Raw genomic sequence first — 17,737 nt, 5'->3', positions numbered from 1 at the left:
AAAAAGTTAAATGAATGTAAAAAAAATAATAATGGTAAATAAATAAATAAAAAGTAAATAAAATACACAGAAACACACATTTTTTATAATAAATAAACTTTTTAAAATATAAGTCCCAAAACATGAAATAATATAGACATATTTGGTATCGCCACGACCGTAACAACCTGTACAACAAATGTATAACATTATTTATGATGATCGGTTAAAACTGCTGCGCAACTGCTTTTTTTCTGCATTTTAATCTAATTATAAATTTATAGAAATTAAACGATAATGTATTTGTACCAAAAAATGGTACGTACATAAAGTACAACTTGTCCCGCAAAAAACAAAGTCTCATACAACTACGTCATACAAAAAATAAAAGAGTTATGAGCGTCGGGATGCAAAGAGGGAAATGTAAAAAAAATTGGCCATGTCCTTAAGGGGTTAATCCCTTAATGCTCAGTGACGTACTATTACGTCATGGAAAGCGCCCTGTTCGCGCTCCATGACGGAATAGTACGTCTCGGGAGTAATGGCCGTTTCGGCCGTCCTCCCGACACATACAGGAGCTGTGACAGCTGCTGTCTCGTACAGCAGCTGTCACAGCTCCTACAGCGGGGACCGATCGCTGTGTCCCCGCTGATTAACCCCTTAAAAGCCGCGTTCTATAGAGATCGCAGCTTTTTAGGGGTTAAGCTGCCATCACCGGCCTGCTACACGATAGCGGCCGGCGATGGTGACTATGGCAACCGGACACCAAACAATGGCGTCCGGCTATGCCATAGACGGAAGCCTAGTGGGTCTTGACAACGTCAGGACCCACTATGCTTGCTGTCAGTGAGTAGCTGACAGTTCTAATACACTGCACTACATATGTTAGAATAGCGATCAGGGCCTCCTGCCCTCAAGTCCCCTAGTGGGACAAAGTAATAAAGTTAAGAAAAAGTTAAAAAAAGATGTGTAAAAATAAGAAAATAAAAGTTTTAAAAGTATTAAAAGTAAAAATCCCCCTTTTTACCTTATCAGTCATTTATTATTAATAAAAATATATAAACAAACAAATAAACTATACATAATTGGTATTGCCGCGTCCGTAACGGCCTGAACTACAAAATTATTTCGTTATTTATCCCGCACGGTGAACGCCGTAAAAGAAAATAATAAACCGTCCCAGAATCACAATTGTTTGGTCACTTCACCTCGCAAAAAATGGAATAAAAAGAGATCAAAAAGTCGCATGTACCTAAAAATGGTATTGATGGAAACTACAGTTCGTTTTCAAAAAATAAGTCCTCGCACGGCTTTATTGATGGAAAAATAAAAAACTTTATGGCACTTAGAATAAGGTAAAACCAAAAGTGAGTGATTTATTACAAAACGTATTTTATTGTGCAAACGCCATAAGACATAAAAAAAAACTATAAACATCTGGTATCGCCGTAATAGTATCGCCACGCAGAATAAAGTGAATATATCATTTATAGCGCACGGTGAACACTGTAAAAAAAATAAAATAAAAAAACAATAGTAGAATTGCTGTTTTTTAGTTACCACGCCACCTAAAAATAGAATAAAAACTGATTAAAAAGCCGCATGCACCCCATGAAAACTACAATGGATTCCTCAAGGGGTCTAGTTTCCAAATTGGGGTCACTTTTGGGGGGTTCCCAATGTTTTGGCACCACAAGACCTCTTCAAACCGGACATGGTGCCTAATAAAAAAGAGGCCTCAAAATCCACTAGGTGCTCCTTTGCTTCGGAGGCCGGTGCTTCAGTCCATTACCGCACTAGGGCCACATGTGGGATATTTCTCTAAACTGCAGAATCTGGGCAATACGTATTAAGTTGCGTTTCTCTGATAAATCCTTTTGTGTTGTAAAAAAAATGGTATAAAGAGGATTTTCTGACAAAAAAAAAATGTAAATTTCACACCTACTTTGCTCTAAATTTCTGTGAAACACCTAAAGGGTTCATAAACTTTCTAAATGCTGTTGTGAATACTTTGAGGGGTCTAGTTTCTAAAATGGGGTGTTTGATAGGGGTTTCTAATATATAGGCCCCTCAAAGCAACTTCAGAACTGAACTGGAACCTAAAAAAATAAATAAATGAGGCAATACTTCGCTTCTTACATTATACTGATAATGAGCCGTGCCCACCCCGAGGTGACCCCAGTTTTGACCGTTTGTATAAACGGAGACCCCTATTAGACCGTTTCAGTGCCCGGTTTTCCCAAGCATTCACCCCCGAGACGTGTATTTCTATTGATGAGTCCCTGGTACATTTTAAAGGGAGGGTTCAATTCCGCGAGTACCTGCCGGGTAAGAGGGCAAGGTATGGCGTGAAGATATATAAGCTGCGAGAGTGCATCAGGGTATACCTACAAATTTAGGATATATGAAGGAAAGGCCACCCCCAAACCAGACTGCATCCTGGACTACAATAGGTACATGGGAGAGGTGGAGTTGTCAGATCAAATCCTGAAACCCTACAGCGCCATGCGTTGTGGTATAAGAAGCTGGCCGGGCACATCATACAGATGGCTTTGTACAATGCGTACGTGCTACGTCGATGTGCAGGCCAGACGGGAACTTTCCTGGAATTTCAAGAGGTGATTATCAAGAACCTAATCTTTAGGGACCAAGAAGGGGGAGCACCCAGTACTTCTGGAAGCGGGGCCACACGCATCATACCAGGGCGGCAACACTTTCCAGGAGAAGTTCCCCAAACTGGCAAGAAGGGAAAAAGTCAAAAGAGATGCAAAGTCTGCTATAAGGGATGACACAATATACCAATGTGAACCGTGTCCCGAATAACCAGAGCTCTGTATAAAAGAGTGTTTTTTAAAATTTATCATACATCCCTTGGTTTATAATTTACCCCAATTTTACTTACCCTGACGCACTCCGCACAGCTTATCCCCCTTCGTCTTTCCCCTCTGGGCCCTGCTGTGTGTCCAGGCAGCTGATAACAGCCACATGTAGGGTATTGCCATACCCAGGAGAACCCACATTACAGTTTATGGGGTGTAGGTCTCCGGTCAAAATGCTCACTACACCTCTAGATGAATGCCTTAAGGGTGTCGTTTTTAAAACGGGGTCACTTCTTGCGGGTTTCAACTGTACTGGTACCTCAGGTGCTTCTGCATACATGACTTCGCACTAGAAAATCCCCAGTAGGCCAAATGGTGGTCCTTTCCTTCTGAGCCCTCCCATGGGCCCAAACGGCAGTTTATCACCACAAATGGGGTATTGCTGCACTCAGAACAAATTGCGCAACAGAAAGGGGTATTTTGTTTCTTGTGAAAATAAGAAATTTTCAGCCAAAACGACATATTATTTGAAAAAAATAATTTTGTTTTCATTCCCAGCCCAATTCAAATAAGTTCTGTGAAAAAACTATGGGGTCAAAATGGTCACAACACCCATAAATGAATTCCTTGAGGGGTGTAGTTTCCAAAATGGGGTAACTTCTGGTGGGTTTCCATTGCTTTGATACCTCTGGGGCTCTGCAAATGTGACATGGCACCCGAAAACCAATCCAGCAATATCTGGACTTTAAAGAACAAATAGCGCTCCTTTGCTTTTGAGCCCTCCCATGGGCCCAAACAGCAGTTTATCACCACAAATGGGGTATTGCCGCACTCAGGACAAATTGGGCAACAAAATGGAGTATTTTATTTCTTGTGAAAATAAGACTTTTTGAGCTAAAATGACATATTATTGGAAAAAATATATTTTTTTTTCATTCCCAGCCCAATTCAAATAAGTTCTGTGAAGAAACTATTGGGTCTAAATGGTCACATTATCCATAAATGAATTCCTTGAGGGGTGTAGTTTCCAAAATGGGGTCACTTCTGGTGGGCTTCCATTGCTTTGATACCTTTGGGGCTCTGCAAATGTGACATGGCACCCGAAAACCAAACCAGCAAAATCTGCACTCCAAAGAACACACAGAGCTTCTTTCCTTCTGAGGCCTCCCATGAGCCCAAACGGCAGTTTATCACCACAAATGGGGTATTGCCACACTAAGGACAAATTGGGCAACAAAATGGAGTATTTTGTTCCCTGTGAAAATAAGAATTTTTCATAAAAAATTACATCTTATTGGAAAAAATGACATTTTTTTTAATGTCACAGCCCAATTGAAATAGGTGTTGTGAAAAAACTGTGCTGTCAAAATGCTAACAACAACAACCATAAATGAATTCCTTGAGGGGTGTAGTTTCCAAAATGGGGTCACGTCTGGTGGGTTTCCATTGCTTTGATACCTCTGAGGCTCTGCAAATGCGACATGGCACCCGAAAACCAATCCAGCAAAATCTGGACTCCAACAAACACATAGCGCTCCTTTCATTCTGAGCCCTCCCATGAGCCCAAACGGCAGTTTATCACCACAAATGGGGTATTGCCACACTAAGGACAAATTGGGCAACAAAATGGGGTATTTTGTTCCCTGTGAAAATAAGAATTTTTCATAAAAAATTACATCTTATTGGAAAAAATGACATTTTTTTTAATGTCACAGCCCAATTGAAATAGGTGTTGTGAAAAAACTGTGCTGTCAAAATGCTAACAACAACAACCATAAATGAATTCCTTGAGGGGTGTAGTTTCCAAAATGGGGTCACGTCTGGTGGGTTTCCATTGCTTTGATACCTCTGAGGCTCTGCAAATGCGACATGGCACCCGAAAACCAATCCAGCAAAATCTGGACTCCAACAAACACATAGCGCTCCTTTCATTCTGAGCCCTCCCATGAGCCCAAACGGCAGTTTATCACCACAAATGGGGTATTGCCACACTAAGGACAAATTGGGCAACAAAATGGGGTATTTTGTTCCCTGTGAAAATAAGAAATTTTGATCACAAATGACATTTTATTGGAAAAAATGAAATTTTATTCATTTCACAGCCCAATTCAAATACGTGCTGTGAAAAAACTGTGTGGTTAAAATGGTAACAACAACCATAAATGAATTCCTTGAGGGGTGTAGTTTCCAAAATGGGGTCACTATTGGGGGATTCCTACTGTTTTGGCACCTCAACACCTCTTCAAACCTGGCATGCTGCCTAAAATATATTCTAATAAAAAAAGAGGCCTCAAAATGCACTAGGTGCTTCTTTGCTTCTGTGGCTTGTGTTTTAGTCCACGAGCGCAGTAGGGCCACATGTGGGACATTTCTAAAAACTGCAGAATCTGGACAATACATATTTAGTAGTGTTTCTCTGGTAAAACCTTCTGTGTTACAGAAAAAAAAATGAATACAATTGAAATTCAGCAAGAAAAATGAAATTTGCAAATTTCACCTCCACTGTGAAATGCCTGAAGGGTTAAAATAACTTTCTAAATGCTGTTTTGAATACTTTGAGGGGTCTAGTTTTTAAAATGGGGTGTTTTATCAGGGTTTCTAATACATAGGCCCCTCAAAGTCACTTCAGAACTGAAAAGGTACCTTAAAAAAAAGGCTTTTGAAATTTACTTAAAAATATGAGAAATTGCTGTTTATGTTCTAAGCCTTGTAACGTCCAAGAAAAATAAAAGAATGTTCAAAAAACGATGCCAATCTAAAGTAGACATATGGTAAATGTGAACTAGTAACTATTTTGGGTGGTATAACCGTCTGTTTTACAAGCAGATGCATTTAAATTCTAAAAAATGCTATTTTTACAAAATTTTCTCTACATTTTGCAATTTTTCACCAATAAACACTGAATATATCGACCAAATTTTACCACGAACATGAAGCCCAATGTGTCACAAGAAAACAATCTCAGAATCGCTTGGGTAGGTTTAAGCATTCCGACGTTATTACCACATAAAGTGAAATATGTCAGATTTGAAAAATGGCCTCTGAGCCTTAAGGCCAAAACTAGGCTGCGTCCTTAAGGGGTTAAAGTATAGGTACACTTTTTTAATAGTAATAATACAAAAATGCATGAAATTAACATTAAAGGATTATTAAAATGAAAGGAATATTGGAAAATAGATAGATAGATAGATAGATAGATAGATAGATAGATAGATAGATAGATAGATAGATAGATAGATAGATAGATAGATAGATAGATAGATCATACCTCAGTTACAATTGTGGAAGAGAATGCACTCTTATCATAGACCCAGCCATCCTTACAAAGTTCAGTGTTATTCTTGATAGTATAATTTTTCCAGTAAAGAAGCTCAGAATTCCTGAATCGCGTGCAACTCTTGGCATTTTGATCACCATGCAGTGGTATGAATGCAACCAAGTTACTTTGATTATAATTAGCTGTAGTATTATCCACACCTGGTATCCAACAGCGGTGGGCAGGTATTGCAGCAGAAAAATTTTGAAGAAAGTTATGACAGGCCATAAAAAGCATAGGGATCAAAAGCACAGTAGTATTGATCACCTGGAATCTTCCCTGCCCCCCAACAATTTCTAGGAGGTCATTAAACCCCATTATAATTGACCCTCTAAATTATTCCTTGGTAGAAGTGAAGAAAAAAAAAATTGGAATTTGCCAGTCCAATATTGTAATCTTAACTCCACCTTACAAGGTATGAATGGCTAAGTGAATTAAGAACCCAGGGTACTGCCTACACTGGTGCTAATGACCAGTATTTGTTTTGGGACTGTGTAAGAAATATAAGACAGCACTTATATTGTCTTTGTAAAATGGACCAGAATATAAGTGAGCATGGAGGAGAACTGCTAATATGTATAATGGGCAGCAGACATCCCCCACATTGCTTTGTCATTTCTGTAAACGTTAATTTTAGGCTGGTTAAAACATCACTGTTTGACACTTTTACAACAGATTAATTACAGATAAGGAGGAAAGGTCATCTGATGTTTGCATGAAATTAGCTGTTAACCAACCATCAATTATATAAAAAACTGTAAAAAAACTTGAGTCAACAAATTATTTATCTGTCATCTATTGTACTTATTTGATGAACAATTATTTGAAGGTAATATATTGTCTTGAACAGTCCAGTATGTTCCTGTATTGTGACTATTTCATTATTCTGGTTACCCTTTCTCAAATTTCCTTGTTCTGATCACTGACTTGCGATGTCCTTCTCGAGCAGTACTAGAAGTTTTTTTACCTGTACCTTCCTAATGTCTTTATTTGTTGCTACCTTCTTGTGATAGATATGGCCATATCCCCCTTAACTTTTTTTTTTTCATTGTCCCAATGTATCTAAAAATTAAAATAGAGAAAATTTGCAATAGGTCTTGATTAAAAATGTTCTATTCTTGTAAAGGATCTGCCAGATACAGCTTCTGTGTCGACGCCCGTGGGTAATCAGTCTGCACCTGCTCCTAAGTCTGAGAGAGTGACACGATCTTCTACCAGTCAGGCTGGGAGGCTGAGGAGTGGGAGAGCCTATCACAGCCTGGCCAGACGGAGCTAGCTCCCGCCCTCTGTCTATTTATACCTGCATTTCCTGCTCCTCCTTTGCCTGTGATTCTTTTCTGTTTCCTGGCTCTGCTGCTCCTGCTATGATTATTGACCTTGCTTAATTTTTGACCCTGGTTTTACTGACTACGCTCCTGCTCTGCGATTTGTACCTCGTGCACTCCTGGTTTGACTCGACTCCTTCACTACTCTTGTTGTTCACTGTGTTGCCGTGGGCAACTGCCCTATTTCCCTTAGCTTCTGTGTACCCTTGTCTGTTTGTCTGTCGTGCACTTATTGAGCGTAGGGACCGTCGCCCAGTTGTACGCCGTCGCCTAGGACGGGCCGTTGCAATTAGGCAGGGACTGAGTGGCGGGTAGATTAGGGCTCACCTGTCTGTCTCCCTACCCAGTCATTACAATTCTTCTGTGTCTAAAGTAACATGCAGACCTTTGCATTCCCATGGTAACATAAAATACACCTCTGTGTAGTCCAAAGGGCCCAAAAACGCGGGCCACATGCGGCCCCTGAAGCGATCATCTTCGGCCCTCTGACAACGGTAGAAGAGAGAGCAGGCCAAAGGAGGAGTGTCGCACCCCCCTGTAGATAGTGCCATACCACACCCTGTGGACAGTGCTCCACCCCCCCTGCTCTAGTCGGGTGTTCCGCTCAGGGGTGAACCTAGCCCCTCTGCTGCCTGAGGCGAACTATAAAAAGACACCCCCCCCCCCCCAATCTATCCGAGTTTTCTCATTACTGGCTTTACACAACAAACACGCAATAAATAAAAAAAATTAAATAGGATAACATTTGTTGTTTATTTGGTAAAGTGCTGTTTAAATCTTTTCTATACATTAAAGAACACTTTTTACTGTATTACTTTAGTATCATAGATCAGCAACACAGCATTAACACTGAAAATGGTTCAACACATCTTCTATGCCCCCTTTATATTACCTAATTGACATGATTTTTAAATGAGTTCAGTGGCCCGGCGTGGACGGCATGATGCAGTGACGTCATAGTACCGGGCAGTTGACGTCATCAGCGTGCTCCCGATCTCTTGTAGGCCTCAGGCCTAAACCAGGCTGTGGCCTTTTTTTTTGGTAGGTTCCGCTGGACCGTTTGGACTACGTCGTAGATTCATTGGACTGCTTCAATGATCTACTTTAAAAAAAAAATTGTGAAAGAAGGTTGCATGGGGGAGTTTTGATTTCAATAAAAAAAAAATTCTTATGTCTGTTTTTTTTAAAATACTTTATTATGGCCTTAAGGCTGCTGTCTGATTGACAGTGTTCAATTACTAAGGCTGGGGCTTAGCATTAGCCAGTAAAAAGGCGATCACTAACCCCTATTATAACCCAGGTTCCCACTGCCGCCAGGGATACCGGGAAGAGTCGAGTACGATTCAGTACCTGGCCATCTGAAACGACGGTTAGGCCGCAGGCTGGTATTATCAGGCTGGGAAGGGCCAAAAAACGTGGCCCTTCCCACCATGGGGATGCTGGGCTGCAGCTGCTTTATTGTATCTGGCTAGTTATGAAAAATAGGGGGAACCCCACATAATTTTTTATAAAAAAAATTGAAAAAAAAATTATGTGAAATCCCCTCCATTTTTCATAACCAGCCAGATACAATAAAGCAGCAGCAACCTAGCATCACCAGGGTGGGAAGGGCCATGGTTTTTGTCCCTTCCTAGCCTGATAGTACCAGGCTGCAGCCACCCCAGTACCCTTCACTTCAGATGGTTGAGTACTGGATCGTACCCAGCTCTTCCTGGTGGCGGTGGGTACCGGGGTAATAATAGGGGTTAGTGATAGCCTTATTACTGGCTAACACTAAGCCCCTTCTTAGTAATGGACGCTCTCAATCAGACAGCAGCCATTACTAAGGCGGTAATGAAGTATTAAAAAACAGACATAAAGAAATTTATTTTATTGAAATGACAACTCTTCCACACAATCCACTTTAGCCATTTTATAAAAAAAAAAAAGCAAAGTAGTCCAACGAATTTACAACGTAGTCCAAATGGTCCAGCGGAACCGGCAAAACAAAAATTAGCAGTATGAAAAATAAAAATAAAGATGGCTGCCCCCACAAAAGTACAAACATATGAATAAATAGTTACCTTCGGGAACATAAAATAATTAGAAAAATTAGGCCCATAAAATAAAACATATGAAAAAAAAAAATAACACCTTTCTTTTAAAGACAACCTTTCACCTCCCCATACATGTGCAGCTGAGTGAAGCATGTAATGGGTAGGGCTGCACAAACTCTGGGGCACTTTACATTTTTTTCCTAGCCTCCTTCGTTATTTCGATATCAGTGCTGTAATATTTGGCGCCCGATATTTAAATAACCCCATGAACTGTCAATGGGGAGGTAATTGGCAAGGGGGCTTGTAATAACGCTGTGACACTATCCAATCAGCTACGGACAGTGTTACAGCAAGAGCTGGAGAGCGCATGCGCGAGAGCATGCGCGCGAGCGCGCAGCTCCGCCACCACTAAGGAACAGAAGAGGAGAAGAAGAGTGTGAATTCTTCTTCTTCTGTTTCATGGCATCGGAGCTGTGCGCGCACGCACGCTTTCACTCTTTAGCTCTCGGCAGACAAGGGCGACAAGACTGATCTTTCGCGAGAGATCACTTAGTCTTGTACTTGCCTGCCGAGAGCTGAAGAGTGAGAGTGTGTGCACGCGCACATGCTCTCCTCTCTCCAGCTCTTGCTGTTGACATTGCGGATTGGATAGTGTCACAGCGATGTTACACGTCCCCTTGCCAATTACCGCCCCATTGGCAGTTCATGGGGTTATTTCAATATAGGGCGCCAAATATTACGGCACCGATATCTAAGTAAGGAAAGAGGGTAGGAATTTTTTTTTAAAGTGCCCCAGAGTTTGTGCAGCCCTGACCATTGCATGCTGCACTCAAATGCACATCTATGGGCAGGTGAAAGGTTCTCTTTAAAGTGTAACAACTTTTTTAAAAACTTTTGACGTCAGAAGTTTTGATCAGTGGGGTCCAAACAATGAGACCCCCCACTAGTCGCTAAAACGAAGCAGCAGAAGTGCTCAGGTGAGCGATGTGCTGCTTCAATTCTGTTTGTACAGGCTCAATAGAAGGTCTATGAATCCGTACACCGCTCACTCGGCTGGAAGTCGATCATAAATGAAGCGGCACATCACTCACCCGAGCACTTCTGCTGCTTCATTTTAGCGATCGGTGGGGGCCTCAGTGCTCGGTCCCCCACCGATGAAAACTTCAAATATGTCACTATGACATGATAAAAGTTTAGTTACAGTTTAAATATGGGTACACCTTTAAAAACTATATGTATATATATATATATATATATATATATATATATCTCAATGCGATTGGTGCAAGTTTTAATTACTTTTTATTGAAAACTATTGTTACTTTTTGAGATACAGCTTCTTTGTAGCCTGTATACAGAGCAGCTGTATATAGCGCTGAGACCTGAATCCATTAGGTCGCCTAATATCGATCACATCTAAGTTATGAACTTAGATGCGATCGGCAACAGCTCGATCCTGCAGGGCCCGCTGACACTGAATCAGTCAGTCCCGCTGACCTGACGGATACAGGATTCAGCGCTATATATATATATATATATATATATATATATATATAATTTGAATAAGTGGGGGCAGGTTTATGGGGAAGGATTAGGGCCTGTTCATATCAGCGTTGGCTTTCTGTTCTGGGGTTCCGTCTGAGGTTTCCGTCGGGTGAACCCCGCAACGGAAAGTCAAACTGAAACCACGGCTTCCATTTCAGTCACCACAATGGTGACGGAAACATTGCTAATGGTTTCCGTTCGTCACAATTCCGGCAGGTTTCCGTTTTTCTGACGGAATCAATAGTGCAGTAGACTTTTCTAATGGTGACAGAAACGGAAGCTGTGGTTTCAGTTTGACTTTCCGTTGCGGGGTTACCTCCGACAGAACCCCGCAATGGAAAGCCAACGCTGATGTGAACAGGCCCTTGTACTGCGCTCAGCTTCCTGCCCCTACTAATTAAAAAGGGGTCGGCCAACGCTAGGGGGCCGGGAGTATACTGCAAGGGGGGGGGTCTGGGCGTTTTACTGACAGCAGAGAGCTCTATAGGGGGGAATTATCCCCCCATAGAGCCCTGACTAGTTACTATACTGCAAGGTTAGGGGGGTGTGACCATCTGATTGACTGCTCTAAAGGGGGGGCAGAATCCCCCCATAGAGCCCTCTGCAGTAAGTAAGACGCTCAGACCAGACCCCCCCCCCCACCCCACTAATCCTTCCATTATAGTGATGTGAGGGCTCTATGGGGTGGATTATTCCAGCCTCATAGAGCCCTTTGCTGTCGGTAAAATGACCAGACCCCCCCCCTTGCAGTATACTCACGGGTCCAACTCCCAGCAAGGCAGGAAAGTACCTTGTGTGTCTTGTCACTTCTCGCCACTCGACCGCTCCTCCTGCAGACTTGCTCCTCTCTGGCGGCATGTGCTGCGTACAGCGTCAGAGAGGAGGAGGAGTATTACAGATGTGCCCATCATGCGGCACGTCTGCTATGTGTGTCTGCATGGCACCTCCCCCGGTCCAGTCCGTCCCTGGCTGAAAATGCCGCCCCCCCCGTTTTCGGGTAGGTGGTGCCGCCTGAGGCTGTCGGCTCACCTCGCCTCATGGCAGGTGCGGCACTGGTTCCGCTGATAGATGAGGCCTCTGAGGCCTCAGTAACGTCAGTGGCTCCTCCTGTGCCGGAATCGTTGCCGACTCACTGGTAGGGGATTCCGCTGATAGACGAGGCCTCTGACGTAACTGTCCATATATGGATAGTGACATCAGGGGTTCCTGCAGGAGAGGAATCCCTGGCCAAAGTGCTGGCAACACTTTGGCTGGGGATTTCACTCCTAGAGGGCCCCAATGGTGCTATCTATAGGGGGTTATGTGTGGCACTATCTACAAAGGGGTGTTTGGCACTATCTACAAATGGGTGTGTGTGGCATTATCTACAGAGGGCACTGTGGCATTATCTACAGAGGGCATTGGGGAATTATCTGCAGAGGGCACTGTGACCTTATCAACAGAGGGAAATATCTTAAAAGGGGCTGCCCAATCTTGAAATTTTTGTGTTTGCCAAGGAGGCATACGCCATCCTGGCCTCTGACACTGATTCGGCTAGTCAGGGAGAAGAGGAAATTGCCCCATTCCTCCTATTCTCCTCCTCATCTAGTGATGAGGAACCCCCGCAAAGGCACCCCATAACAACAGCTGAGGCAACCACTCAAATGAGTGTGGAACCCGCTCCCTGAGAATTATGAGCCTCACATTCCAGATTACATAGGCAGCTCAGGACTTCGGTTGGAGATTGCAGGCCTCGCAGAAATTGACTTTTTCAAGGTCTTTTTCTCCGAGAATTTTGTTAATTTAATGGTGTCACAGATGAATTTATACGCCCAGCAATTTTTAGCCCAAAACCCCACGTCGTCATTTGCTAGGTGGACCCCCGTAGAGGCAGTGGAGAGCATGAACTTTTTGGACCTTGATTAGCTAGAGATTAGGCAATACCGGAGTAGAGACATTTTATACAGCACCCCAATTTACCGCATGGCAATGCCCCGGACAAGTTTTTAAATATTTCAGAAAATGTTGCATTATAATGATAATGCACAGTCCAGGCCCCGTGATGACCTCACATATGAACGCTTCTTTAAAATCAGGCCAGTCATTGATCATTTTTGCACCATATTTGAACAATCATTTACCCCCGAAAAGAACATTGCAATAGACAAGTCCCTTGTAAATTTTAAGGGGAGACTAAAATCCCGCCGATACCTGCCCAGCAAGAGGGCGAGGTATGGAATTCAAATGTACAAGCTGTGCGAGAACAGCTCAGGGTACACCTACAGGTTCAGAGTTTATGAAGGGAAGGACACCAGGATAGAACCTCCAGAATGCCCCCGTGTCCTGGGAGTTCGTTGGAAAATAGTGTGGGATTTGATGCACCCACTGCTGGACCTGAGTTGCCACCTTTACAAGGATAACTTCTAAATCAGCATCCCACTATTTATATGCCTCTCCACCAGAAGAACTGCAGCATGCCGCACCATCCACAAAAACCATAGAGGCATCTCTAAAACTCAGATTGGGCAACTAAGAAATGGAGAAAGCAGGGCACTAAACAGCGAGAACATGTTGCTGGTCAAGTATAAGGACAAGAGGGATGTTCTTATGTTGACCACAATACACTTTAGCGGCAGCACCCATATCCCTGTCCGAGGTAGCACTAAAATGACCCCCAAGCCAGATTGCATCCTGGGCTACAATAAGTACATGTGCAAGGTTGATCTCTCTGATCAAGTACTAAAGCCGTACAATGCCATGCGGAAAACAAAGGTGTGGTACAAAAAGCTGACAGTGCACATGGTACAGAAGGCATTGTATAATGCTTATGTGCTATCCCAATGTGCAGGCCGGACAGGGACATTCCTTCAGTTTCAAGAGGCCCTGACAAACCTGGCCTGTGCATAAAAGTGTGCTTTAAAGTATATCACACATCCATGGATTATTAATTGTAAAAATTATTTTTTTTAATTCTTTATTTTCATGACCGAAAAGGTCCATTTTGTAACATACGGGGTACAGAGTTACATAAAAGTACAGAAAACATACAGAAAATATAAATGCGGCGTACATATACAGTGCTATTATGAAAGCAAACATGCCCATATAAGGGAGTATTCTGCATGACTCCAGGCCACCTACGAATAGGTCTGGTTCAGATGGCCGCATAGAAGGACGAAGAACAAAAGGAAAAACATTTCGAAAAGGCCGCAGAGGAGGGTGGGGAGCAGGTTAGAATATGTGGGATGACCCACCAAGACATTCCTCGGAGCAAAGAGCGCTATTCGGGCTGCCGAGAAATACTTAGCTCTTGTATAATGTCTTTATAGGAGTCTGAATCCTGAAAAGCAATCCAAGGAGTCCAAGTTTGGCTAAACTTGGTGTGTGAGTCGTAAATGATGGAGGTCAGATCCTCCATGTGCATAAGGTCGTTGACCTTTGAAACCCAGAGGGACAAGGTAGGAGGAGAGCAATCCTTTCATCGTAGTGGCATACAATGACGTGCTGCCATCACTAAAAAGTGAAGCAGGGAACGTTTGTATACATTCACCGGAACGTCGCAGTGATGGAGAACGAAGAGGGCTGCGTCCAAGGTTATGCCAGTGTCTGTGACCTCAATTATCACCCGTTTAACGCCTTCCCAGAATGAGGTAAGAAGAGTACATGACCAAAAGGTGTGGAAGAGGGTACCATTCTCCCGCCCACATCTCCAGCACATAGGGGATGCTGTAGGGAAAATGCGGTGTAAATGGGCTAGGGTCCTATACCAGCGAGACAGCAATTTTAAGCCAGCTTCTTGATATCGTGAATTGATCGAGGTCTTGTGGGCCATAGTAAGGATACGCTTGCTTTGTGTGATAGAGAAGGAAATATCCAAATCAGACTCCCATTTAGAAAGGTAGTCGGGGGGGGGGGGGGTAGGTAAGTCAGGGGGGTCCATAAGACGTTTGTAAATTGTGGAAAACATGTGCCTGGCTAGGTCAGATCCAGCACACAGGTCCTCCAAGGGAGTCCTGTCTGTTTGATAGGAAGCAGGGGGCGAAATAGAGGAGCAAAAGTGTCGGAGTTGAAGGGATCTCCAGTGTCCGAATGGTGGGAGGTCAGGTATCTGAGCCATGTCAGAAATAGGGAGCCATTCAGTGCCATTCAGAAACGGAGCTGCTCTAACCTTCCCCGAAGTCCGCCAGGAACGAAAGACTGGATCAGTCATACCGGTGGGAAAGGAGGGGTTTCCCAAAATGTGATACATTGGGGAATGTAATGGGAGGAAGGATGTTGTTACTGAGGCAAGCATAGTAGTGTTAGACCAATAGAAGGGTGTTGACATAGATGTTTGCATTGGCTACGGTGCAGTCAGGGGATGGCCGTAAGGGGCACCGATGAGGAACTTTGCTCCAGGTCCACCCAAGGTTTAAAGACCACATGTCTGCACCAATCAACTACCCGTGAAAGATGGCATGAACTGTAGTAGGATCGGACGTCATGAAGTGCCAGCCCTCCTGATTCCTTAGATTGACATAAAAGTGAGCGTGAGAGTCAAAGAGGTTGACCACTCCAAACGAAAGATATCTGGAGAGAGTTGACCTCTTCGAAGAATTGCATTGGAATAGCTATGGGAAGGGTCTGGAATAGATAAAGGATCCTTGGAAGCACGTTCATTTTGAAGATAGTGCAACTTCCCATCCATGTATAAGTGCCTTTTGACCACCTGGCGCAGTCCACCCTAATGTCAGCGAGGAGGGGAGGGAAGTTCAATTGGAAAAGATATTTCAGGTCAGCTGGAATGCGAACACCAAGATACTTTAGAGCTACCGGGTTCCACTTAAAGGAACAGTGTCATCAGAAATTATTTTTTTATATGTTAAAGATGTTAGTGCTTTATTAAAAACTTTTATATTTATTTGTGTGTTTGTGTTTTACTTTTTCTTATTTTTACACTTTTTCTTCCCTATGTCGATTAACGACACATACAGACATGGAATACGGCAGCCACAGTCCCATAGGGACTGCGAACGGCTCCCGTCCCATTGACTGCAGTGTACGGCGTCTGTGTGGGAACTGCGCATGCGCCGCTCCCACACAGTCCTATTCGAAATTGGCGCCGTCCGGCGCCATTTTCCTGTGGACCGGAAGTCGCGGCCGGACAGTAATATTACTACTTCCGGTCGCGGCTTCCGGATTTCTGCACTTGCACCAGCGGCAGCAAACGGAGCGGACGGGCCGGAGGGAGCCGCGGCGGCAGGAGCAGGTAAGAGATTTCAATGTATGTTCGTGTTTGTGTGTGTTTACTACTGTATGTAAACCTACTACACTGTGGGTTACCTTAAAAAATGGCGACACACAGTGTAGGAGGTTACACCGTTCAAACCCCTCGTTTATCCCGGCACTAGCCAGGATAAAGGAGGGGGGGATGCTGAGAGCTCACTAGAGCGAGGGCTTTTAACCCAATGTTGCAATGCTGCAACATTGGGAACAGCTCCATCTAGTGACCAAAAATGGGTAGTATTATAAATTAGAAATAATTTATAATATTTCCTGGACTCGTGCAAAAAAAATAAAAAAATTTGAACAATGTTTAACCACCCACACACTAAATGTTTAATTTAAAAAAAAAAAACATGTTTTTCTGGCAACACATTCCCTTTAAAGCTAAAAGAATGTTTCAGGGTCATGAGGAGGTGGAGGGAAGGGAAATGTTCAGTGCTTCTGATTTAGAAAAGTTTATCTTGAAATTGGACAATTTGGAGAAACTCTGGAATTCCTGCATGAGGTTGGGAATGGAGATGGTCGGGTTAGTCAAGAAGAACAGTAAATCATCAGCATACGCTGCCACCTTGTTGATACGAAAGATTATTTAAATAATAAACTTGGTGATTGGACCTGCACGCGTCCTATTACTACTAAACTCTTCCCTCCTATTAACACTCCCAAAACACTTAATAAAACATTAGGTGTACCTTTACTCACTAAAGGACCATGGCCTAAAAGTGGTTACCGCGGTACGGGTGCCACTTCATCATCTAGATTAGATCATAAACAAGGCGCCAGGGATTTATCATCCCCTAGACGACCCATTTTTGATCAATCAGCCACAACGAGTGTTGCCCTCCCCTGTACTATTCCCTCTCTGTCTTGTCCAGTTAACGCTGTTTCTCACTCCTCATCTAGTGCCAGTTCATTTTGCCCACACATTCAACCTACGTCCAGTTTTTTGCCCTTGGGTTTAATTCCGCAGCATGCTTTTAGGGCTCATGATTTAGACGCACATTTGAAACTACTAAATCTTATTCCAGATACACCTCCTGGTTTCCTATCTGACACTTCAATATTCAATGATTCAATAGATATCACCATATGTTCCACCGGTTCCTCCTCGCCCAATTTACCCATTATTCACCCCATTCCCTTGGTCTCACAGGCCTCTTCCGATGATCCTATCATTCACACTCCTTCTTTTTTAGGTCTGTCTGCCCACCTCACCATGCCCCCTATCAGTTCCACTCTCCCATCCCAAGATGTCCATCCGTTATCACATCACTCAAAGACTCAGAACATCAGCACCTATTTTCAAAAAATTCCAAAATCCTCATCAAAAAGAAAATTAGAAGGAGATTCAGAGGCTGTAGGGGGGGCAGAAGTCTACACAAGGACCCTTCCCCTCTCACCAAAGAAAAAATACAGACTGACTCAGTAAAAATTTTTAATTTATCCAAACACATCTTCAATGACATTGAACTG

General features: G+C 43.1%; 1 protein-coding gene across 1 annotated transcript in view; it reads right to left on the bottom strand.

The window, feature by feature from the left end:
• LOC142660238 (solute carrier family 22 member 6-A-like) overlaps window positions 1-6,432 on the bottom strand; it is a 65,438-nt gene extending 59,006 nt beyond the window's left edge. The window contains exon 1 of the mRNA XM_075836821.1: window positions 6,067-6,432. Within this exon, the coding sequence (XP_075692936.1) occupies window positions 6,067-6,432 (366 nt within the window). The remainder of the gene's footprint in view (window positions 1-6,066) is intronic.
• Between the last annotated feature and the right edge of the window lie 11,305 nt (window positions 6,433-17,737).

The sequence above is a fragment of the Rhinoderma darwinii genome, chromosome 9 (assembly GCF_050947455.1).
Source record: "Rhinoderma darwinii isolate aRhiDar2 chromosome 9, aRhiDar2.hap1, whole genome shotgun sequence".
Taxonomy (NCBI): domain Eukaryota; kingdom Metazoa; phylum Chordata; class Amphibia; order Anura; family Rhinodermatidae; genus Rhinoderma; species Rhinoderma darwinii.
The sequence above is the reverse complement of the archived record's forward strand: the minus strand, read 5'-3'. Positions and strand labels throughout refer to the sequence as shown.